This window comes from Canis lupus, chromosome 8 (assembly GCF_048164855.1).
Source record: "Canis lupus baileyi chromosome 8, mCanLup2.hap1, whole genome shotgun sequence".
Classification (NCBI taxonomy): Eukaryota; Metazoa; Chordata; class Mammalia; order Carnivora; family Canidae; genus Canis; species Canis lupus.
The window spans coordinates 58,506,022-58,530,864 of record NC_132845.1 but is presented as its reverse complement, the minus strand read 5'-3'; the positions used below and the strand labels follow the sequence as shown (position 1 = coordinate 58,530,864).

The following is a 24,843-nucleotide window of genomic DNA, read 5'->3' as shown; positions in this document are numbered from 1 at the left end:
ATTACATCATGTCTCTATCACATTTTGGTCATTCTCACAATATTTTGAACTTTTTGTTACTATATTTGTTATGGCAATCTGGGATCTGTGACTACGATTTTCTGAAAGCTCAGATGACGGTTAGCATTTTTTAGCAAAAAATATACTTTTTAAAGATTTTGTTTATTTGCTCATGAGAGACAGAGAGGCAGAGACCTAGGCAGAAGGAGAAGCAGGCTCCCTCTGAGGAGCCCAGTGCGGGACTTGATCCCTGGACCCTGGGATCATGACCTGAGCTGAAGGCAGACACTGAGCCACTCAGGAGTCCCAGCAATAAATATGTTTTAATAAAGTACGCACGTTGTTGTTTTAGATGTCATTGTACACTAAATAGACTGCAATAGAGTGTAAACATACTTTCATATGCCCTGGAAATCAAAACATTGATTTGACTAAGGTTTATCGCAATACTCGCCTTATTACAATATTTGCTTTATTGCAGTAATCTGGAATCAAACCCATAACATCTCTGAGGTACGCCTATATTTTTTACCTTGAAATTTATGTCTAATTCCATAGGTTAGCTCACTCATTTAAATGTTTCCAGACCACGCCACAGTCATTCCATACCACACCATACCATACCACAATCATTCTAGGCACTGAACGTGTCCTAGTGAAAAGTCAACAATGTGCCTAATCTTACAGCACTTAAATTCGAAGGGAGGAGACCGACAAGAATGTCTGAAAAAAAAACATTTTGAAGCATGCTGTGTGCTGTGAAGAATATGGTAATGGTCAGAGGTAGGGAACAAACTGGCTAGACTTTCAGGAAGGTCTGAGGAGGTGATGTCTAATCAGTGGCGTGGATGAAGAGAAGGCATCAGCCACCTACAGACCAGGGGAGGAGTGGCCAGGCAGAGGAAGCAACTTGTTTCAGGACCTGGCAGGTTGTGGAGGGTGCATAGGGCATTCCGGGCCCTGGTGATGACTTTGGGCTTTGGTCTGAGTGTCTGGGCAAGACCTTGGAGGGTTCTGCACAAGATGACGAGGTTGGCTCTGTTCACCCTAACACGCGTGGTATGGGGACAAACCTTCACAGGCGCATTGTGAACCTCCAAGAAATAACACAAGGTGATAATTCTCTAAGGTTCTGCTTTTTCACCGTTTGATTTTCGTAAAATACTAAAGTTATTTCTTCCATGCGGTGTTTCTGATTCACAGGTGGGGAAAGAGACTGATCATCGTTGCCTCCCAGGACATGCGTTACAGGGCCTTGATAGGCTTGGAGGGTGACCCTGACCTGAAGCTCCCCGACTTCTCCTACTGCATTCTGGAGCGATTAGGCCGGTCCCGGTGGCAAGGGGAGCTCCAGCGAGACCTCCATACCACTGCTTTCAAGTGAGGGGATGATCTTCTCTCCTGAAATACTGGGACTCCCTGATGATTGGGCCCTATTGACTTACCTTCCCTATTTGTCTCCTCCCACTGGGGCAGTCTGTAATCCATGATGGTTGAGCATGCAGTGCTTTTTTTTTTTTTTTTTTTTTGAAGAGACCTTGGGGCAACTGTATAATTTAGTGTTTAGACCAGGCATTTTTGGAAAATGGAAAGTGGAAGTTAGGGGCATGCCAGGCTAGTGGGCATAAATTGGGACCATTGGCCACCCAGGATGTAGGGTGGCCCTACTCATTGGCCACTACAGGATTGGAGACCTGTATTTGATCGTGTCCTCACTAAACCCTCATTGTTGCCCACCCCAGCCATTCATGTCCCATTCCATTTCCCTGGGCCTCTACTCCCATCTCCCATCTACCTCTGCAGGGCCTCAGGCTGAGGCATGGCTCTTCTTTTCAAGGCCATTGTCTCACAGTGACTGTTCCCTTAGACTGGCTGGATAGGAACTGTGTGTCTCTAGCACTTATGTTCAGATGAGAGGCCCTCTGCACTGTTGGGTAAAAGCCACAGGCAAAGTGAAATGACACAGCCACTCTCTTCCTCTCCTCCAGGGTTGATGCTGGCAAGCTCCATTATCACCGGAAAATTCTGAACAAAAACGGGCTCATTACAATGCAGTCACACGTGATCCGATTACCCACTGGAGCACAGCAGCACTCAATTCTCCTCCTCCTGAATCGGTTTCATGTGGACAGGTACAGCATGCAGATACCAGAACACTTTGTTCCAATGTTTAGCCATGTGGATTAGTCCTGTACAAAGCGTAGAGGCAAAGTCACATGACTACAGCTTTTTAAGAAAGATATGTACAGTCTATTTCTGATTATGAAAGTAAGTCCTGCTGATTTAGAAAATTTGAAGATTATACAGAAAAGGAGGAGAAAAAAAATCCTATAACTCCATAGCCTGGCAATAGGAACCGTTAACATGTTGGTGAAATTTGAGGAGAGTATAAAAAATAATAAGTTAGTCAAATTAGATTTGTTTCAGTGACAGAATTGAGGTTGAATTGTGTTCAGTTTAAAATTGGCATTTTATTCCAACATGCAACTTTCATAGTCAACTTAGATGGTGAGATGGGATGGTTTCTGCTGAATGAGTACAATGCATGATATTGCTGTTTAGCTGCATGTCTTAATCTGGACAGTATAGCAAGGTGGTGAGATGTGCATATTCCCTTCTGAAGATCAGTCTCTGGGAGTGGGTCTCTGATTCTTTACTACTCCCAGTTAGGGTGACTGCCTGGCATAAGAATGGGGGAAAAAATGTTCCACCACCCCTTAGAGGGGTCTTGGCCTGCACTCCAGTGCCTCATGCCCTTCTTGGTGGGAGGTGCAGAGACCAGGGTGGGGAAGGGTTGAGCTGGTGTAGGACCTAGAGGACGTGGCCGCTCGGTGAGTAGGCTGGGTGTCCCTGAGTGCATGGCCACCAGTGCTCTGTAGTGAAGGCAGGCAGTGTTGTGGGAGACTTGAGAGGTAGTGGGCATCCCCCCCTTTCCTTTGGACCAGGGAATGACTCTGAGTCTCCTCTAGCTAAGTGCCAGAGGCCTTGTCCTTTACCCAGTGGCCTGGCATGTCCTTCAGCGTAAGTTTTAAAGTTTACAGTGTGTGTCGCATAGCACAAGCTTAGACCCAAAGAAAGTGCTTAATATATGTGTCTAGACAGACTATTTATTGACTAAGGATTTCCAGGAGTAATGATATCACTGAATCCCTGTCAAAATTCCAAATTTGTCTTCAAACGTATGTTCTAGAAATCCTACATTAGAAAGAATTGTGCTTTGAGAATTTGCACTTTATTTACTTTACTATCCATTGGTTAGATACTAGTATCAGCAGGCTCCTAACCTGTGTGTGACATGTGTCTACAAAGAACATAGGTGACAGCTATGGGTGGCAGGGAGAACAATGGACTAAATCATTTTTACTTGGGCAAAGTCACTTGAGCTCTCTGAAGCATGTTTTCCTCTTCTGTAACATGGCCATGACACAGTGCTTGGTACTAGTCCATGTACAGTAAATATCTGTGCCTGCCTTTATTTTTCATGTGTTGAGAGGCAGTCAAAGTAGAGACACAGGTATAAACTCTGAATCCCATACATTTGCCCTGCCTACCCCCAGGCCTGTGGGCAGTTAAAGCCAAGGTCACCTTCCCCATGAACACACAGTCCAGGAGCCTCCTGCTCTCTTTCATAGCTTCCTTGGTGGCAATTAGCTTGGAAGCAGTTATGATACTCCATAATAAAAATGAGGCTGAAGGTAGGATCAATTATGCCAGTGAAGTCAGAGTAGAAGCCATACTTGAGGATCAGAGGCATCATAACAGTGAAGAGAGCAATGGATGTGGGCAAAGACCTAGGTTCATGTCTTGAGTCTGAGCTTTAGAAAAGCCTGTTCACTTCTCTATGAAATAATCCCCTCTTTCACCAAGTGAATCATACGGAAATATAGAAGATACTTCCTCAAATTTATGGTATAAAGATGTAAGACGCTATAAAGAATCATAATAGCTGTGGCCAAAGAGTCTAGTCACTATGCTGTCACTAGTTAGGTGTCCTTGGCTGAGTGACTGAACTGCTTAGAGGCACAGCCTCTGCTCTGCCAAGTGCGGAATGTGAGCTAGATGATGGCTGAGACCTAAAACTAAGGTGGTCTGATGTGGCATGTTGTCATTTAAGTCTTTGTTGTCTTTAAACAACAGGCGTTCTTTAGCAATAGGTTTGAGAAGGTGAGCTGTTTTGTGTTTCTCACAGGAGGAGCAAATATGACATCCTCATGGAGAAGCTCTCAGGGGTGCTGAGCACACGGAGTCACCAGATAGAGACCCTGGGCAGGCTGAGGGAAGAACTGGTAAGTGTCCAGGCCCACCCCTGTGCTGGGCTGGAATGATCCGCACCACAGCCTGGACAACCTCATCAAATGTATATTACGTGACTTGCAGTTGGAAGCCCTGTTAACAGACTTGACCATCCCTAACCTTAAAATAACTGGGATCTTCCTTTGTTTCACAAGATAAAAAAGTGCTCGGTCCTCAGTCCTTTGTTGAAGACCTTCATGCCCTTGTCAGGCTCCCATTTCCTCCCATGATTTGCTCTAGTACTACGTGCCATACAAGTTCATGTGAAACGGCAAAACTGGGTATATAGGGGTGTTTCCGTAAGCATGCTTCTAATTCTGTCCCCACTGCCTGGATACGGAAAGGGCATTGTGACTTTGCAGAGAAGCAGGCGAGATGGTGCTGGGAGAAAAGCACTTCCTGGCCAGCTTGATCTCTGGGCCCGTAGTAGAGGCGGGCTGTAGTGGGGAGAGGAGGTAAGCACAGAGGTGGCACGCAGCCTCCAGGCTGATGAGGACAGTCTTCGGTGGATGCTAGGGAAGAGAGCCGGCCAGAAGGGGAGAGAAATATTGCCCTGTGGGCTAAACAGCAGAACTTAAAACCTAAAGTTTCAAGTCATGCTGTTTGGGGACACAATTTGGAGCCTGATTATTGGCACCAGGATAATCCTTGTTCCTGATGCATTGTGGCTGAAGCCCCAGTCCCTGATTCTATCGTAGAGGGAAAGGAGCCTCTTCTCTAATGCTAGATCTACTGCATGTGCGAGTCTCTTTAAAAGATTCTATTTATTTAGAGAGATAGAGTGGGCATGTGCATGCTTGTGAGCAGGGGGAGAGGTAGGAGGAAGAGAATCCCAAGCAGATGCCCTGCTGAGCACAGAGTCTGACCTGGGGCTCGATCCCATGACACTGAGATCCTGACCTGAGCTGAAATCAAGAGTTGGACACTTAACCTACTAAGCCCCTCAGACCAAGCCTCCTGCCCAAGTCTCTTTTTTTTTTTTTTATTTCCAAGTCTCTTTAAACAGAGCTTAGGAGGCTTGTGGGTCAGATTTGGCCTATATGTTGTTAAAAGTACTCTTGACCTAGCATTTTTTTTAAATTGAGATTTCACATAAAAATCTAAGCTTCCAGCTGCCTTTGAAATATCAGAGGCTCTGACAAGCCTGGGCCTGCAGTCCTCATGACAGCAGTCAGCTTGAGCCAGCTGTGCACTGGCAGCTCCCCGCCCCAGACCTCTTCCTTCCTGTCACCTCTCAGACATCAGGCCATGTCATTTGTCATTACGTGTGGTCTGCTGTTTGTGGTAAGAAAGATTTTTCAGTATTTGAGTCTGTCAAAAGTGGAAAACAAAAGGGAGACCGATAAAGCTTCTTCAGAGACCGTAGTAGAAATTAAGAAAATTCGTACTTCTTTACAAAGCAAATTCTGCTCTCTGTTCCTTCTATTTCTTGTCCAGCAGACTTTGCAGAATGAAACCCTCTGCTCGCCTGGGGTCAGTCACGTGTGGGGAGACCGAGCTAGTCTGGTCTCAGGTCAGCACTAGCTCCACCATGATTGGGCATCTTTCCATTATTTATCTGGCCCATAATTCAGTGAGCATCTGCTCTGAGTCAGAACTGTGTGCTGCACCATGATGACAAAAGTTAGTGAGGATGACAGGTCTCAACACTGTCATGGAGCAGTGTTACTGGAGGGGCGGACATGTGAACACACATTTAGGCTCGAATGCTATTAAAAAGGATGTGTCTGAACTCCGATGAAGGATGCACTTTCTTCAGAGAGCTGGGAGAAGCTTTATAGAGCAAATTATAGTCAAGCCAGGCTTTGAAGATGAAGTGTTCCCAAAGTAGACAAGAAATGGCATTTCAGGCATAGGAGAAGTAGCTGGAGGTGTGCTGGAGATGTGCTGGAGGTATGTACAGTAATCCGGCCGCAGTGTGCTCAGGCAGGAAAGCAGAGATGTGGCCCAAGAGGGAAGTTGGGGCCAGATAAGAGAGGTCTGAAGTGCCAGGCTGAAGAGTCGGGGTGTGGCCTTCAGCCGCATAAACTGCTGCTGGCGGTTCATAGATGGAGAAGAATGTGTAGGAAATGAACCGGTGAACCAGTAGGAGAAAGAGAAGTTGGAGCTGCTGGTGGGAGGTGGATGCTGTTGCCTCAGGCCGGGAGCCGGGAGGGTGACCGCTTGAACTGGGATATTTCCATGTGGTAAGTGACGGAGGCCAGGGTGTGGGGGCCAATAAAGGACAAGGAATCTTGCTGTCTGGACTAAGTGATTGCACCTCACTGAAACAGGGCCCAAGGCAGGCTCATTAGAGCAGGGACTGTGCTTGCTTGTTTACTGCTGAAGCCCCACCAGACGGATGGACAGCACCTGGCCCACAGTGGGCGCTCAGTAAATATTTGTGGAATGAATGCACAAATAAAGTAGGGAGTACAGAAGGGAACACATTTACGCATGACAAATTTGACTTTAGGATTTTTTGAGTATGAAGATCTTCTGGGACTTTCACTTGGCGAGGTCTCGTCAGCAGCTGGAAATAAAGTCAGAGAGAGCTGAGCAGGACTTAGTGAATAATTAGCCAATGCATGAGGTTGATGCTATGAATATGGATGCTGTCTTTTGTCAGGAGTAGGGGATGCTTACACTGCTCCTTTCTGTTTTGGCTGGGCAGATTGTGTAAGTCCCTGACGGCAGCCCCCCAGAAGGTAAGACTGCATCATCCTCCCTCACTTAGGATGGTCCAGGACTTAGGACCATATGTTGGGGGCTGAGATTTGATGGATGAACTTCCGTAGGGTCTTCCCGTGGTGCTGAGGGCACAGCTAGATTAACAATAGATCCCATGTACAAGCTGATGTGTTTGGATGAGCCATATGTGAGTCATCTGTATTTTTTTGATAGCCATATGTTCTCCTGCCCTAGGGCTGGAGCACTGGCTAGTCTGAGTTGATCATATATATGTGGTGGCAGCAGCCGCCCCCCCCTTTGCTGTTTGAGTGTCTCTCAAACAGCAAAGAGTCTCTCTCTTTGCTCCCCCTCCCTCCCCCAGAGGGTAAGAGGGAACCTGTTAAGACTCCAGTGACAACTCTTAGTGATGAGTGCCTCCTGTCATTCTGTCCACAGTTTATAGCAGCCGGAACAGGCCTCCTGAATCTGGGGGTTGCAAAGTCAAAGGCAGGTAGTGGCTGGGATGGATATATGAATGAATGAAACAGGCCAGATGGAAAAAATGGTTTTGCTCTCAGTATGGATCCAAGAAATATTTAACTTTCCCCTCAATTATTTTAAGAGAAGACAGCACGTAACTGGTGACAGATTGGAACTGACCTTCAACCCTGACATGCAAGGAGTTGATAGGGCCACCCTGTGAGGTTCCCACTGCTGACTGCTCCAAGGATCCGCAGTCCCAGTATTTGTTGCTGAATTTTTTCTGATAGAAGCCAGAACCCACATTTTTTAAAAAATGAAATCTCTCATTTTTCAATGTTGTGAAGCAAATCACTTATTTTCAAAAACGTATAGATGGAAAAATGTGGCCTACGCTGGAAGCTCCTCATTGGTGACCCTTGCAGTTAGGAACATGTAGGGTCATTTTGGCCATATTGCCTCGCAGAACTGTGAGTAGTGGTAGGGTGCACACTCTTCTCACTTTGTGGAAACTTCATTGATAACCTCAATTAAAATTTTTCTTCACTAAATTTTTTCCTCTTTGTTCATTGCCTGTGGTGGGTAGGTTGTGTGTGTGTGTGTGTGTGTGTGTGTGTGTGTAGTATACTTCCTTAGTTAGAAAACCAAACACTGAAAAAGTATACGGAGAGAAGCCACCTTTTGGCTCTGCCCACATTTGCCTCACTCCCCCCCACCCCCATATCCTTTCAGGATCTTTGAGCAAATAAATCTCTTTCCTCTCATAATCAAAACTATTTATAGAATCATTTATTTAGTGCCCTGGACCTTGTTTTGTTCCCTTGACAGCATAGCTTGGAGCTTTTCCTCATTAGCCCTTGCGTTTCCTTTTTCAAGGTAATCGGTTAACTCAGCTCCTGAACTTATGTCCACTGACATGATTTTAATGGTTGCAAACACCTTGCTTTTATCTGATAGCAGCTCTTAAATTGTATTTTTTTTTTGCAGGGTCTGTGTGAGAGGACATTTAAGCGGCTGTACCAGTACATGCTGAACGCTGGCCTTGCGAAGGTGGTATCTCTCCCCTTGCAAGAGATCCACCCTGAGTGTGGACCCTGTAAGACAAAGAAAGGTAAAGGTGGTCTTAGCCTCTGTCCCCTTGGCCGCACAGACGGCTTTCACTTTTCCCTTCCCACATTCAGCCTTACAGTGGGGTGACTTCACATTTGTCCAAATCTCCATTCCCCAGTGCCTCACTTAGGATCTCCTAATAGCAAAAGTGCTCAGGAAATGTTCGCTGAATGAAAGTTAACCTAACTGCCTGCACACATCTCTATGTAGATGTCCCTCCAACATCTCCACTCCGTGGTGTCCAAAACAAGTTTGTCTTCTTACACTCAGCCACTGTTCATTCCAGCATTTTGAAAGTACTGAAGCTGTGTTACATGATCTCATTCTGTAGTCCTTGCAAGATCGGTGGTAGTATCACCTTTCACATGTAAGAAAATTAAGAGATGCTAAGTAATTGACATAAGGTTGAGCAATCAGTTTAAGTGGCAGATGTGGGATTTGAACCTTCCAAGAAAGTTAAACTAAGGACCATAGACTATAAAACTTCAAAAACCTTCCTTAGTCCTTTATTTTTCTCTATTCTTGATGTTTACACCGTGCTGTTTCTAACCAACCGAAGTCATTTAAAAAGCTAAGGGTCAGAGCTTTCAGTAGAAGATGATAGATGAGATATATGCATTTATCTGCACTCTTCCCAAACTCTTCTGTAGTGATGACAAGGGATATAAAAGGAATAAACCTGCAGGTACAAAGAGACTAGGACAGGATGACAGCAGAGTCATCAACAGTATTCTGGTGCTCAAGAGAGATGGATACATAGTGATGGACTGAGCAGCCTGGGGAAGCTCAATGACAGAGAAGGGCACAAGCCAAGAATTGATGCCTCAAAACCCGAAATAAACTAAAAATGTGGAGATTCCAGGTACCTTCAAGCACAAGTTTGGATAGCACCAGAAACAAGAGGACTGGTTGGCAGTGTGTGTGAGAAGCTTCTGTTCCCCCAAGTCCTCTTCACAACTTTGCATAACCAAGTAGGAAGCCCTTTCCCACAAAATTCTGGATTTATCTCAAGATAAGATGCATTGGAGGGTTTCTGGACCCACAGACCCAGCTCGGGACACAGTGGTGTGCTGAAAATGGGACACTAAAAGGTGAGGGTAACTATCACTGTGGTTCCAAATTTGGCTCCTGCACATTGACAGCCAGACTTCTCCCCTAGGTCAGAGACTGGAGGCTTCTTTTTTCTTTTCTTTTTTAAAGATGTTATCTATTTATTCATGGGAGATAGAGGCAGAGACATAGACAGAGGAAGAAGCAGGTTACCTGCAGGGAGCCCGATGCGGGACTCAATCCCAGGATCACAACCTGAGCCAAAGGCAGACACTCAACCACTGAGCCACCCAGGCGCCCCTGGAGGCTTCTTTTTTTGCAGAAACCAAACAGTCGGAGAGAAAAGCCTTCTAGATACTGAAATTTAGGGATATCCCAAGAAAACAGCTGACCCCTGCCTGCTCACCCTACATGGAAGCCTACACGATGATTCCCAATCCTTTTTCTATGCAACACCCAAAACACAGGCTTTGGGCAGCAATTTAATGCTTCACCAAACATTTGGGAACTCTAATAGGAGTGTAACAGGAACAAACAAATGTAGGAAATAGAAACAAAATGAAGAACAGAGGAAAACCTAAAAGAACTGGCAGAGAGAAGACATCACATCCATGAAAACACAGCAAGAAGCTCTAAAGGAGGGACATGCAGAAAATCAAAAAGAGCTCTTGGAAATAGAATAAATATGACTATTGCAATAAAAGATGTAGCAGAAGGGAAGGTAGTGAGATAATGCTGAGAAAAATAAAAAACTCATGTAAGGTGAAAAACCGCTAAGTTGAAAATATGAGGGGCTCGGGGGAGAGACAGAATGTGTGCAGAGGAAGAGAGGAGGAGACGATGAGAAATGATACAAGCGCTTCTCCCAAATCTGCAGGATGTAAGTTCTAGAGCAAGAGACCCAGCAGGTGCCTAGCATGAAGAACATACCAAAATCCACACCAAAACACAGTGTCCTGGGACGTGGGAAACCTGGAGCAAAGGAGCCTCCAGAGAGGAGACCACAGACTTGCCGGTAGTACCTGAAGCCCGGTGGCTTTGGAGCTTTCATTCTGCAGGGAATGGACTTTCCATCTGGAGCTCCCTATTCAGCTTTCACATCGATCCACTGTGAAAGTAAGGACATTTTCGTACATGCAGATCTGAAACCATTCATCTCCCATCTCTCGTGTTCCCTTTCAGGAAGCTGCAGGATGATGTGCACCATCAAACGGCAGGCTGAAACAAGAGGTGGGAAAATGGGGTCTGGGTCGCGGGGGAGACCAGGAAAAATGTGGGAAGATGCCGAAGGGAAATCACTGACAGGCACCAGGGCAACCTGTCCACATGGGAACAGGGGATGAGGGCTCTGGAGGGACGCAAGTCCATGCAAAGGATCAGTTCCCTAGTGAGTGTGAATGTGTTTTGAGAAGGTTGTGTATCGGCAGAGAGTCTGTGTGAATTAGTGACCAGTAAACAAAACCAAGCCAATGGGGGGAAAATGACATTATTAATGCCAAAGAAAACCAAAAGGTATATAAGAAAAAAGGTCAGGGCCTGTATGCTTGACTTTAAGAGCAGAACAAGTAACCTGTGGAGGCTGACTTCATTACCACAGCTTAGGAGAGAGTGTACTGATGGAGGACAAAACACACCCTCCCCAACGAGTAGCTCTATGTGGCCAGGAGGCAGTCAGTCGTGTTTGTCGAGTGACAGTAAACTGCCAGTCTGAGGGGTCTGTCTCTTATCTCCTCGCTGAGCTCATAAGTCACTGCCCAACATGTCTGGCTTCCTGTGTTTGAGCAACGTCTTGCAACAGAGTAACACCAATATTATCATACAACAGGTGAATAAACCAATGAAGGAGCCCAGGGTGAGGCCCCTTGGGGGACCTCTGAGTCCCTTCAGTGCTGAGTGCACGAGTGACTGGTCAAATGCCTTGAATCCCTTTGGAAAGAGTAGGTGACATCAGCCTTTTCAGTAGAAAGAAAACCAGGAAGTAGCGCTGGGTCCTGTGGCAGGCAGAAAAGTCCCAGGAACCGAGAGGTATCCTGGGGACTTCTCTGAATACTTAAAATAGCACTGACCTGTGGGCCTGTTAAGCATTTTTATTTCCTGATTTATTGGAAGGAAGACATTAAAAATAAACAGACTGGAATGATATTTTTAAAGTAAAGAGAAACTAAGCAGGAAACATCCTTAAAGAGCCTTTCTTGCTGGGCAGGCAGCCATGGAGCACAGCTTCTCCCAAGCTTGAGGCCCCTGGAAATTCAAGCTAGCCTCTTGCAACTTTGATTTGACAGCCCTGGGTCACTTCCTGTGGGGGTAACCTGCAAGTTTTGGCCTCTCTCCGCCTCAGCAGGATGATCTGGGGATAATAATGCAACCTTCCAGAGTGTCATGGGGTTTACAGAAGACAGTGTATACAGAGCAGGGGCCACAGACCAGGAATGGTCACGTGTAGCAATGTATTTTGCTTGGCTCTCGGTGTTTGTTTCACTGAATTCATTGCTGGGCATTTAAGAATCAGAAATTACACCTAAAAAGTCAGCCTTTCAACTTCCCTGCAGAAAATGAAATTAGGCAACATCAAACTGTGTTTCTTTATTAGCCATCAGCCAGGCAGAGAGATGCTGCCCCCTTTCCACAGGGCCCACCCCCCATCCCCCAGGGATGCCCTGCTTCCTGCTGTGTGGCCCATAGCCAGCTTCACTCTGGTGTGTCATTGGCCTGATTCTTGCAGATGTGTCTGTGTCACACGGTGAGTTGTCCACATTTTCCTGAGGCCTTGGGCTGGGAAGAGAAGCCCACCAAGACTGGGTACTGATGCTAGTGATGGCTTTAACTCCTTATGTGGGGTCAAGTGAGCAAGCCTCTAAGACAGTGACCATCAGAATTTTTAGATTGTCACACACAAGCACAGAGAGCCCATTCTGACTGTTCAGGAGGCTCCTCTCATTCTGTGGTGATCTTATTACCCACCTCCTGCTGCTCAGGCTCATCAACTGGATTCCCCTCACTCCCCATGTCACACTGTGACTCAGGTATTTATCTGTGTGACTTTTTTCCAACTAGGTTGGGAGCTCCTTGAGAGTGGTAGCCGTGCCCCTCACATACTTTTATCCTTGAGGCCTTTGCAGTGTCTGCTTGGAACAGAGTAGGTGCTAAGCAAAAGCTTAGCAAATTTAATTAGGTACCATGTTAGTTCCTCTCCTTGTGCAGGAGAGACGGGATGAAGGCACAGCTTTAGTCTTTTTTTTTTTTTTTTTTTTTTTTGCCTTGTGTTTTAACATCCCAGTTTACAGAATTAACATAAACCTTCCCTCTAAGGCATTATGAAGCAGACAAGACTTAAATAATAAATAAAGATGATGGATTATTTCATGTAAATTTACAGGTGTGCATGGATATATATATGAGTTGTTTCTAAAAGCTGTAAATAAAGAGTTTGGATTTAGGCATATTTCAAGTACATTATAGGAAGAAGCCGCAGTGATCTGCTTTGCAAAAAGGGAAAAAAAAAAAAATCCTTGGTAATGAAAACAGTCACCCTGAACTGATCTGTTTTGCAAAATTTGGATTATGTTCTTCAAATATTTACTGGTCATACAGTGTTTATTCATTTGGGCTGAGAGCTGAAGGGAAAAGAAATTGAAGTCAACTTTGTGATTTTTCTGAAAATGAGGGCCAACTGGAAGCAAGTGACAGAAGTAAGTGTTCCCTGAGGCTCATGATGGAGGCAGTCAGTCAGCAGGTTGTCCAGGATCAGTCCAGTGTGTCCAGCACTGAAAAGGATGAGCAAGGGGTCCAAGTACCTGTATTGTCCTATTTATGCTGTAGACTTTAACCGTAGCTATTAACTCATGACCCTTACAATATAAAAAACAAATTCAGCAAGATAGCAGGACACAAGGTCAATACAAAAAAATCAGTTGTATTTTTTATACACTTGTAACAATCCAAAAACAAAATTAAGAAAACAATTCTCCCATTAGCATCAAAAAGAATAACATATTTAGGAATAATACATTCAAGCAAAACAAGTATAAAATGTGTAGTCAAAGAACTACAAAACATTGTTGGCAGATTTAAGATCTAAGCAAATGGGAATAATCCCTTATTCATGGATCTGGAGATTTAATGTAGTTAAGATGGCAGCACTCTCCAAACTAGGAGAATCTCAACTGACATCAGTGTAGACGTTTCGCAAGCTGATTCCAAAGTCCATATGGAATTGCAGGGTACCCAGAAAGTTAAAACAATCCTGGGAAACGAGAATTAAGTACTGTAGGAAGACTCAAACTTACTAATTTTGAAACCACTACAAAGCAACAATAATTAAGCTAGTATGGTACCAGCACAAGGATGGACAGATCAAGAAGTAGAATTGAGAGTCCAGACATACACCCATATGTCCGTAGTCAACTGATTTTTTCAGCAAGGGTGCCAAGACCGTTCCAATGGAGAAAGAACCCAGTCACAAAAGGCCATTGCTGTATAATTCCACTTAGAGGAAAATCCAGAGTGGGGAATCTGGAAGTAGATTAGGGAGTGCTCAGGGCTGTGATGGGGGCACCCAGGGTGCCAGGTACAAGGTCTGAGGCAGGAAAGATTTCAAAAATGGATTGGTGACAGGCACACCTACCTGAGAATACACTAAACCACTGCTGATGTGTGTTGTGCACAATGGTAGGGAAAGTGAATTATAAGTCAGTAAAGCTGTTAAAAAGTAAAACCAAGAAACACTTGTAATAGGGTACAGCAAACTAAATTAAGATCATTAAAATGGCAAAAAGTGACATTTGAGAAATTATAGTAGGATTAAAGTATACAAGCTAAGGAAAACGAGAAATGAGCCATATCGAGAAGGATTAAAATGCAATAAAATAAAGGTTTAAAAGAGCTTTGAAACCAGGAAAGGAGAATTAAAAAGAATGAAGATCGGAAACACAAAAAGGATAAAGGGTGAACATAAACATGAAAAGAATAGAAAAAGATCATCAGAGCTGAGCTAAAGCCTAGAAAATTAGTGGCACGGGGGAAACCCAGTAGAATCAGTTAAAAATAGCAAGATCTCTAAGTCAAAAGTGGCAAAGTTGGTTAAAGGATGCCAGCTAAAAAATGAAGGGTAATTCCTCTCGTTAATATTTGAGATAAATAAAGGAAATGGACATTTTAATATGGCAGAAAACGATTTAGAGCCAAGCATCTAAGAGGGTAGAATCAGGAGTAAGATCCTCAATGGCATAATTCCAGGCTTTGAGTAATGTCAAGCCAGGGCTCCAGGCAGCCCTCTGGCTCCCAAGGGGGCTCAGCACTTGGGACAGCACCCTTGTTGGGAGATAGTCTTCTCCTTGTGGTGACTAGGAGGGAACATGCCAGTCCCAGCCATGCTGTGGGCAGTGGAGGCTGGCAGCAGGCAGAAAGGGAGTGGGGCCAGGGGAGCATTCTGCAGTCAGATGGGGGCCAGTGGCAGTCGATGTGCCACACAGGTCTGATGTGGGGAAGAGCTGGCGAGGTTGCCCTTGGGGCTTGGAAGAGGCCAGTGCAGGGACTTGTGAGTATGTGGCTGCACAGGTGCCCAGCTGGCCACAGGTTGGCAGGGTGCCAGTAAAGTGACAGATGTGTCTGTGCTGGGTGCCGTTCCATTCTTAACCGGCGTCTGGCTCAGTGCCCTCAAGAAAGGTTCGTTGCTGCCATGCTAGTCACAGCATGGTTTATACCAGCCGTTTCCTTCTGTGGGTCTCTAAGAACTCCCGGGGTCCTAAACAAGTCAGTCACTAACTCACCCCAAGGATTGGGCTGGGTATTTAATGGGGGCTCTGGAACTATGGCTGAGAGCATTTCTCCAGCACCCTAAAGCCTGTGAGCCCTCTTGTATGTACATGATGGTCAGTACCATTGTTATCTTGTACAGTTAGCAAGGGGAACCTTAGACTCCACGGGCTTATTTTAGGCCATGAAAAGGAGGAAGGCCTCAGGGGAGATTATGTCATTTTGTTGTCCTATCGTGGAGCCAGGAGAGAGGTGGAAAAGCCATCTGGATAATATGCCAGGCTGTGTGCCAAGTGTTAGTGCTTTACTGTGCTCCTTTGGGTCGTCCCATTATGTGGGCTCTCTTTGCTGATAAGAAAACCAAAGCACAGATCCCTTGCCTCAGGTCATAGAGGAAGGACAGGTGTGGAGGTTTGAGCACAGAAGGTGTGAGCCTCTAATCGGCCGTCTGCTTCCTCCCTGAGAGAAGGAAGGGGCTGGGGTTGGGGAGTGAGTGCCTGGGGCCTGAGTCAGGGCCGGGGCTGAAGGTGGGGCTAGCTTAGGACAGGGGCAGCAGAGTAGGAAGATGTGGGCTCCTGCTGGCCTTCTCTCTAGTCCATCTTCCACATCCACCACAGAAATAACTTTAAGTCATGTCTACAAAATAAAAAACAATATCCATTGTTTGGCCTCTAAATCTTCTATAATCAGCCTTCTCCTTCATCCCCGCCCTTCCAGCATCCCTCGCCTTCCTCTGCCTACATCCCTTCTGCCTGGACGTTTCTGGTGTGTCCTCTAGCATCCCACCCCCAGGTCCCCTGTTTCTGCCTTCGCCTGCCTCGCCCCACATGCTGCATCATTTCCCAGCACTGTGGATGCTGGCTCCTTGCTCTGTAATCATGGAGCATGAAGTATGCTTAGTTTGTGAGGCTGAGCCCCTTACCCGCAGTCACTCCTCTGGTCCCTCCCAGCAGGTGAGTCCAGCCATGCTGTTAGAATGATGCCCATTTTACAGAGGAGGAACCCGAGGCTCAGAGTGGTTAGCAGGTTGCCACGACAGAGCCAGAACTCAACCCCTAGCTTGTGGGAAGCTTGGGAAACCCAAGCAGACTGCCCACCACCCCTACCTACCCCACCCCACCCTGTCCTCTCTCTCAGACACCACCCTTTGCAGGGCAAGATCAAATGCTTGAAATTGAATTAAAGGCCCCAAGCAATATGATATTTTCAGCCCAGGTTGTGACATGGTCCTTGATCCTCAGAAGCTGAGTTTTGCTAAGGTTGCAGTAATGATCATTGTAAAAAGAGCAGGAGTGAGCGCTACCTATTGAGCACTACTTGTTTGCCAGACACAGTCCTGAGCACTCTGAGGATGATACTCTTCTGTCCCCATTTTGTAGCTGAACGACCTGAGGCATAGAGTGGTCTTGTCACTCTGCCATCCAGCTGGTAGGTGGCAGAGGCAGGTTATCACCAGAGACACTCCAGAGCCCACGTGTCTTTTTCTTTTCTTTCTTTTCTTTTCTTTTCTTTTCTTTTCTTTTCTTTTCTTTTCTTTTCTTTTCTTTTCTTTCTTTTCTTTCTTCTCTTTCTTTCTTTCTTTCTTTCTTTCTTTCTCTTTCTTTCCTTTCTTTCTCCTTCCTTCCTTCCTTCCTTCCTTCCTTCCTTCCTTCCTTCCTTTTTTTTTGTGTGTGTGTATGTGTGTGTGTGTGTGTTTATTTTAGAGAGAGAGCAGGGAGGGGCTGAGGGAGAAGGAAAAAGAAAACTTAGCAGATTCTGCTGAGCGCAGAGCCCGATGCGGGGCTCCATTTCTTAACCCTGAGATCATGACCTAAGCCCTAACCAAGAGTCAGCCATTTAACCCCAACTATGCCACCCGGGGGTCCCCAGAGCCCATATTTCTAACCTGTTCTATCACCCTAGGGTATGGGCTGTGGGCACCCTCCTTCATTCCGGAGCACAGCCCTGAATTCTGTATGTCTGGAAGTTACCTCCTTAGGACCTCCTACCTCTGTGGGCTGGCTTCTCATTTCAGTTTCTAGACTCCCCGAATGACACCCCAGCACTGACCATCCTAGGCACGTCCATAGGGGTGTGTGTGTGTGTGTGGCAGGAAGGGAGAGTTTACATAACTTCTCCCTGGTTGACCAGTAGGACTCTACCTCTGTTGATGACTTTGCAGGAGCAAATCTGTTATGATGCTCATTTGTTCTCGTCTTATTTTTGTTCTTTCCTGGGTTCATCACGTTGAGAGCACCTCTCTGTTAGGTTGGGAATGTGAGAAACATAGGCTGTGGGGGCCACTTCACAGCAGCTCAGGATTTCCCTTTATAGGGGACAGTGTTTTCCGATAGAAATTTCCAAGCCAGTAAGGTTGCCCAGTATAAGAGGTCCAGCACCTCACTGCCCCTGAGCCTATTTTGCTTTTTCATTAAACAGCAGCAGCAGCTTGCAGAATCCACATGATAATTTGCTTCTGAAACCATCTAACACAGTACCTGGTGCGCCTAGGGGTGTTTCGGAAGGGTTCACTCCTGCCCTTCCTCCTTTCTGGGTCTTCAGGATACCTTCAGTAAGCCATTCTTGCTTCACGCCAAGGCGAGCCCTTCCTGGACCTTTGACACAAAAGAACTCTGCTTGGTTTGTGTGGAACTGTGGACATTAGCGCACCATATCTTTAAGATGCCTGAGAACGTGTGCAGCAATCTGGCTGGTTCTGTCTCTCCTTGCCTTTTCTTCCTGGAAAGGAAGCCCTGCACCCAGGGCCCCGTGGTTGCCATTGCCAGGTGATTCATCTGAGAAGGGGTCACTGAGGTCACTGAGGTGCCAGCTCCCATGGACCAGTCGGCTCTGTTCACCCTGCACATGCCTGCTGACCAGGATCTCATTCCATCCCCTCTGCTTTGGCTTTTGCTGACTTGTGGTCTGGTACAGGCTCCTTAAAATTGCCTTAAACATAGCCAAACATAAGCTGGAGGGATTTCAGTAATAAAAGTTGGAATTCCAAGACTGGTTAAACCAGAGCTATGGAAAAGGCATAGAAGGCTGGTGAAACTAATTCCAAGTGGCTTCTTGGAGTCCTAAGCCACCGACTACACAGTGTTGCCTCCTCCACCTACCTTATCTCTTAAAGTTCTCCCTATAACCTCATGAGGCTAGACCTCCTCCTTAGTTTCTAGGCAAGTCAGTCAAGGCTGAGGGAAGTCAACCAGCTCATTTAGGTTTGCACACCGGCTCTGGCACAGGAGCCCAGGTTCTTAACCACCATGCACGCTACCTCTCTAACACAAGGTTTAACACAGTAAAGGTGCATTTGACACGGCACGGGGAAACGGACCTGTTTCCATGATCAGTGTTTTGAGAAAGACCAGAGACAGACACAGCTTGGGTAAATGATCCAGGGTTTATTCATCTGATGGATCCAGGAGAAAGTCCTTGCTGCTGGGATTCATGGCAGAGAAATCAGCCATGCTGCATGGGATGGGCAGAGCTGCAGACCCCATGGCCCCAAACCTCACTGGCAGCCATCTGGATGTGTGTCCTACCTGGCCTTCTGGAAGCACAACTACCTCATGCTGAGCCCGGTCTGAGACTCCTGAGCCAAACCCACCGCTGAAAGGATGCTGGGGACTCACCTGTGTCACGGGGATTACAGGGGCCCCCCAGCCTCAGATTGTTAGATCTGATGGGTCACCTCACATAACGTACATGCCATGGTGCCGGCCCACCGCAAGTGCTGGCTGTTAGGGTCAACTGCTGCGTGCCAGCCTCAGTGTATTGTCTCCAGCATCTAACCACTGATGTGTGAGGTGGAGAACATCAGACGTTCTGCTGAGCTGAACACAAAAAGCTCTACCAAGTCGTTTCCTCAGAGTCTCAGAAATGGGAGGTTGTGGAGCTTAGATGACCTGTGTTTGCCTGACCCTGGAGCCCAGGTTTTGCCCCGATGCTCCTCCGAACGTCTGGCCACCCTGGCTGGCAGCAGAGGCAACAGTGGGGGGTCATTTGGACAAGGCTGGGGGTGGGGGGCACAAGCATCGAGTGCTGTCCAAGCAGAGGTGAGCACAGGTGCCAACTTGATGTCATGAGGAGCAGAAGCTAGGGAGGCCCAGAGGGCATTTCCTTCCTCGCCCTTTGGACACATGAGTATATAGTAGCTTTTCTCTTCCTCATCTGTGCTGATGTTGAACACTGCTCTGTGTATCTCTCCTTGGCTGATTAACCAAGTTAATCAGTTAAGACGGGATGGAAGAAATATTGCCGGGCTGTTGCTGATACGTGCTGGCCTGCCTCCCCTAGGTGCTGCACCGGGTCACCTCTCCCACAGAAGCCAGCATCCCTGGCCCCAGGTCACCCACTATGCTCGGTCACATGGATGCCTTTGAATTAGGGGCCATATGTAGTTCAAGGTTTGGGACCTGGGCTCGGAAGCCAGACTGGTAAATCCCAGCTCCTCCCTTGCTGAGGAATAGGAGTTTGGGCAAATGCCTTAGCTCCTGGGGTTCTCAAGTGTGAAACAGGATAGTGGCCACCAGCAACTTAGGCCATGGTGAGAACCAGCTTCTATAACACATTGAGAGCTTTGATTGGTGTCTGGGACACTGCATGCATTCGAGCAATGGTAATATTAGGAGCAGTAGGTCGCTCTGTGGGCACTGAGAGGCGAGTTGGGGGTTGAGAGAGTTGGGAGGGGCTGGGGTAGAGCGAACGGGGGAAGACCCAGTGGGGAATGAGTTGGTGTTTGGTGTTCTGCCTTTGTGCTGGGTGTGCGGGCTGTAGGTACCTTGGTCCTCGGCTGCTAGTAGGAAACCCCAGTGAAACATCAATTCTGGTCACTCAAGCCTCGAAATAATTTTCACCCATACAGATGGGTCCAAGGGTCCCCCTCCTTGCCATGCCCCTCCTTCTGATTTCTTAGGCTCCCATCTAGGGAGGGAGGAATGGAAGGAGAGGGTGGGGCAGGCACCCTGAGCAAAGGGCAAAGCTGTGGGAAGCAGGATAACTGGAGAGGGCCCGGCAGGTATGGGGGGAGCCAAGGCATGAGGAAGCTAGTGTTGTGACTTCACGTTTCTTCTGTTGAAAAATCAGAAATGGGATTTTCGGCGAATGGGATTTTCTGTCACTGGGAGGAGTGCCGGCAAGTCAGCACCAGGCTGGTGCCTGAAGACTTCCCAGGCTGCCCCCACTTTTGTGACCATTTGCCCCAGGCCTGCCCTCCAGGAGGGTTCTGGTAGATCAGGCTTGGCCAGACCCTGCCCTGAGGGTAAGCCTGATGAGCTCAGGGCCCCGACATGCATTACTGCTTGTGAATTTCACCTACAAGCCACACGCTGTGTCCTCCACGAGATCCCCTGCCCCAGTTGGGGTGTTGCACCTGACCTGGCTCAGAGGCCAGTCTGCAATGCTCGGTGTGAGGGAAGGCCCTCTGGCCACAGCTCCTATACAAGAGGCGTTGGATAGCAGAGACCAGCTTTATTATGGCTCCCCTTGCCTTGGTACCTAGGATTAGGCACCTTGGTGTCCTGTTGGAGAAACCATCTGTGTCCCTGCGATAACAATTACTGCAGACTTAGTGACTGCAGGCAGCACCACTTTATTGCTTTACAATTCTGGCAGCCTGGAATGGATGTCATAGGGCTAAAATCACGATGACGGCAGGGCTTTGTTCCTTCTGCGGGCCCCAGGAGAGAATCCGTTCCTGGCCATTTCCAGTTCCTACAGGCCCCCTGCATTCCTTGGCTCGAGCTCTCCTCCTCCACCTTCAAAGCCAGCGGCCTAGCACCTTCTAGTCTTTCACTCTGATCTTCCTGCCTCCCTTCCTAAGGGTTCTGTGACATTGGGCCCACCCAGACTCCAGGATAAGATCATCCCTTAACATAATCACACCTGTATGTCCTTGTAGTCACAGGTTGCGGATATCAGGGCATGGACATCCTCGCGGGGTCATTATTGTGCCACCACACTTGTATGTCATAGGACCTCCTAGTGCAAGGTCCTTTCGTCTTCAGTGGAGACCTGTGACCCTACCTGAGCACCTTTGCCCCTGTTGCTTACAAGCTCCAGAGAGCTTGGGCCAGTCATGGCCTCCTCTGTACCTCAGTTTCTCCATCTGTAAAATGCTTTCTAGGATTGTCAGGATCAAATGGGTGGGTTTGCACTAGTAAGGTGCTGAGATGTTTTTGCTTTGTTTTGTATCTTTCTTTTGGTACAGCCACAGCACAGGCTGGTTATCTTTCTCATATTGTGCTTCCGTGGGTTGAGTGTGATGGGCGGATTGTGATTGCCTGAAGACCTGCGTTAGCCCACAGAATGGTTGTTGTCAGTGCACCACCACTTAGTCCTGCATCATTGTTTGTGTGCTTCAGAAAAGCTAGCATACAGAGTGCTGTGTGGACCCCTTCATACTGGCAGCTTTTGCCTCTTTCTGGAGTTTTCTTGGAATAAATTCCCACTCTAGAAATCATTGGTGAAAGGTTTCCAGCAATGCCCTCATAGGGTTCTAGAACACGTTTACACTGTTGTAATACAACAGTTGTATACAACAGTTGTGATACAACTTCTTGGCAGTCAAGCTCCCCTTAAAAGGAGAAAAATTGCCTTTCGCCCTTTCGGCAATACTGCTTGTGCGCCAGGAACTGTGCTGGGTGCTGGGGAGCTGGCGTGGACAGACAGGCCCGCTTCCTCCTGTCGCAGAGCTTGTCTCGAGCAGGAGAAGGCTGCTGTTTATTTAATAGGACTGACACAGTGCCTCATTATTCCTCTCATTTGCATTTCCTTGTTTACTAATTTTGTGGGAAACAAAAAGTGGTTATATGGAGGACATGTTCAGGTGTCGTGCCCCAAGATGTGCCGTTTCAAACGTTCTGAACTCGATGCTGTGTGTACGCCTGTTCTCCCGGTCCCTATCTCAGCTGTGCCCCACCCCCTTCAGCAGTGTTCTGCTCATTGCTGGAAAATATGCCACATTGCATTCCTAGGGACGGATGTCATGGTACGCTGCCTCCGGCTGCTGAAGGAATTTAAACGGAAGGTCGAGGATGACCATGACCAGGACGATGACGAGGACGAGGAGGTCATCTCTAAGGCAGTGCCCCCGGTGGACATCGTGTACGAGCGGGACATGCTCACGCAGACCTATGAACTCAGTAGGTCCTATGTGCGCGCGCCTGCTGACATGGGGCTCCTGAGCACTGGGGGCCCAGAGATGTGCTGCCCACGTGTCGAAGGAGAGGGCTATGTTGTTGAGACTCTGGTTCCCTTGGAAGGTCAGGCTTTGGGTCAGATCTGAGTGTGAGTAGTCACCCTGTAGGACATTAGCAAGGTCCCTGAGCCTTGGCTCCCACATCTGTAAGCTGGGATGATGCACACCCTAGCCCATGAGAGGGACTGAGTGAGGAGTAGAATCAGAACATTGGTGTAGGGCCTCCCCTGTGGAAAGCACTCAAAAACTGATTAATACTAATCAGTTAATACTAAAATGCAAAGATTCGAGAACCACCTCCCATCTTCTGAAATTGATCTGGAGTTACTGCAGGCCTGTAGTCTCGTCTCCCCACTCCTCGCCTTTTCCCTAGACCCCCTGGGATTCATGTAAGACAGCAGTGACCCAGAGCCATAGACAGAGTGGCTGCAGGTCCCTGTGGGGAAGAGGACAGAAGAGGGAGTGCAGTGGCCACGGGCTGCGAGTCAGCAGCTGGTACGAAGCCACGCTGGTGAATCAACATAGCCTTTTGAGGGGCTTTTTGGCATTTTTTTATCAGGTTTTTTTTTTTTTTTTTTTTTAAGATTTTGTTTATTCATGAGAGACACAGAAAGAGAGAGAGAGGCAGACACAGGCAGAGGGAGAAGCAGGCTCCATGCAGGGAGCCCAACATGGGACTCGATCCCGGGTCTCCAGGATCAGGCCCTGGGCTGAAGGTGGCACTGAACTGCTGAGCCACCTGGGCTGCCCTTTATCAGCTTTTAATATCACTCCAAATGGGTTCCTCCGAACACAGTTTGGGAAAAGCTACCCTTAACCCTTTTGTGCCTACTATGAGCATGTTACTGGTTCAATATAGTGATACATCCTGGTCCTCTCTTTTGATTCTTTTTTTTGAGAGAGAGTGCACATGTGCCCCTGGTGAAGGAGAGGCAGAGGGAGAGTATCTTAAGCAGGCTCCGTGCCAGTGTAGAGCCCAACATGGGCCTTGATCTCACAACCCTGACATCATGACCTGGGCTAAAATCAAGAGTCAGACTCTTAACCAACTGAGCCACCCAGTTACCCCCCCCCCCCTTTCATTCTGATGTTTATTTTTATGCCCATACAACACTGTAAGACCTCCTTTACCAGATGGCTTGTACCTGGCAGCCTCAAGTGTGTGATGCAGCAATAAAGGGGAATCTATTTCTGAACAAGAGAGCTTTGCTGCAAAGCCTGTCCTGTGGCTTGTGCACTTTCCTGGGGAGACCCCCTGCTATATCTGCCCCCACGCCCACCAGGCTCCATCCTAGAGTTCCTAGTCCCGGAGCCTTTGAGTAAATTCAAAAGGGCTTCTTTGATGCACCTACAGTAGCAGCACTGAGTGGTGACAGCATGTAGCAGGGCAGGAGCTGACAGAGTAGACGGAGCAGATAATAGAGCACAGGTGTCTGCTGCTTGCTTACCGCAGGGCCCAGCACACTCTTTCCCCTAGCCCGCCGGCAGGCATCTGTATGGGACACTGCCAGATTGGTGTTCAGAATGCCTCTGCGTCTGCTGAGACAGCGGGGAAATGAGAAAAGTTCTTAACTAAAAACTATTAAAAACAAAAAAGAAAAAGAATCCGTTTCATGTATCTGGAAAAGTCCACATGAAAGAGCTAGCTCCCTGCTGCTGGGCAAAAGCACTGTCAGCGGAGCTGAGTACATCCGCAGCCTGTCACTTGCCACTTACTGTTCTAACAGGGAGGAGGCAGCCTGAAGAATTAGCTTTTGGAAGGAATGTTCAGAGGTTCTTGGTAGGGGAGGGAGAGGAAACACTGATTTTTTTCTGCATGTTGGTTTCGCCATATTGATGGAGTCTGCTTAACGGGGGTGGCAGGAGTGGATTTGTTTAGAGTGGGAGGGCTCCTTTTCAGGGGCTGAGGTTTACACATTATATTATTTCCCACAGTTGAGCGCAGAGGCACGAAAGGAATTTCCCAAGCTGAAATCCGAGTGGCTATGAATGTGGGAAAGCTGGAAGCAAGAATGCTGTGTCGCCTTCTTCAGAGATTCAAGGTTGTCAAGGTAACATCATGAGTCATCTGCAGGCTCCATTGTCTCTGGGTCTGCGCACAGCGTGATAGCCAAGGGCTGTCTCAGCCACTCAGGCCTCAGTCGCAGGTGGCTGCCCACAGGCATGTCATGTCTCCTTGATGCTGGTTTTCCTTGGTTTTCACTTTTCAAAAACTGAATGAGTCTTCCGCACTGAAAAGTCAGCAGGAGATGTGGCTACAGGGGGCACACAACTGTGTGGGGCCTCCAAGGAAGCTGGCTAGCCTCTCACTGTCCCTTCAGCCAAAG

The 24,843-nt window shown here is 47.4% G+C and overlaps 1 protein-coding gene across 2 annotated transcripts in view; it reads left to right on the top strand.

Moving 5' to 3' along the window:
* GTF3C1 (general transcription factor IIIC subunit 1) overlaps positions 1–24,843 on the top strand; it is a 73,417-nt gene that overhangs the window by 8,159 nt on the left and 40,415 nt on the right. The window contains exons 3-9 of one of the 2 annotated variants that reach the window (XM_072836269.1): positions 1,204–1,380; positions 1,989–2,132; positions 4,190–4,286; positions 8,410–8,533; positions 10,765–10,812; positions 22,293–22,460; positions 24,452–24,567. In XM_072836269.1, the coding sequence (XP_072692370.1) occupies positions 1,204–1,380; positions 1,989–2,132; positions 4,190–4,286; positions 8,410–8,533; positions 10,765–10,812; positions 22,293–22,460; positions 24,452–24,567 (874 nt within the window). The remainder of the gene's footprint in view (positions 1–1,203; positions 1,381–1,988; positions 2,133–4,189; positions 4,287–8,409; positions 8,534–10,764; positions 10,813–22,292; positions 22,461–24,451; positions 24,568–24,843) is intronic. The other variant, XM_072836270.1, reaches the window with a different exon arrangement.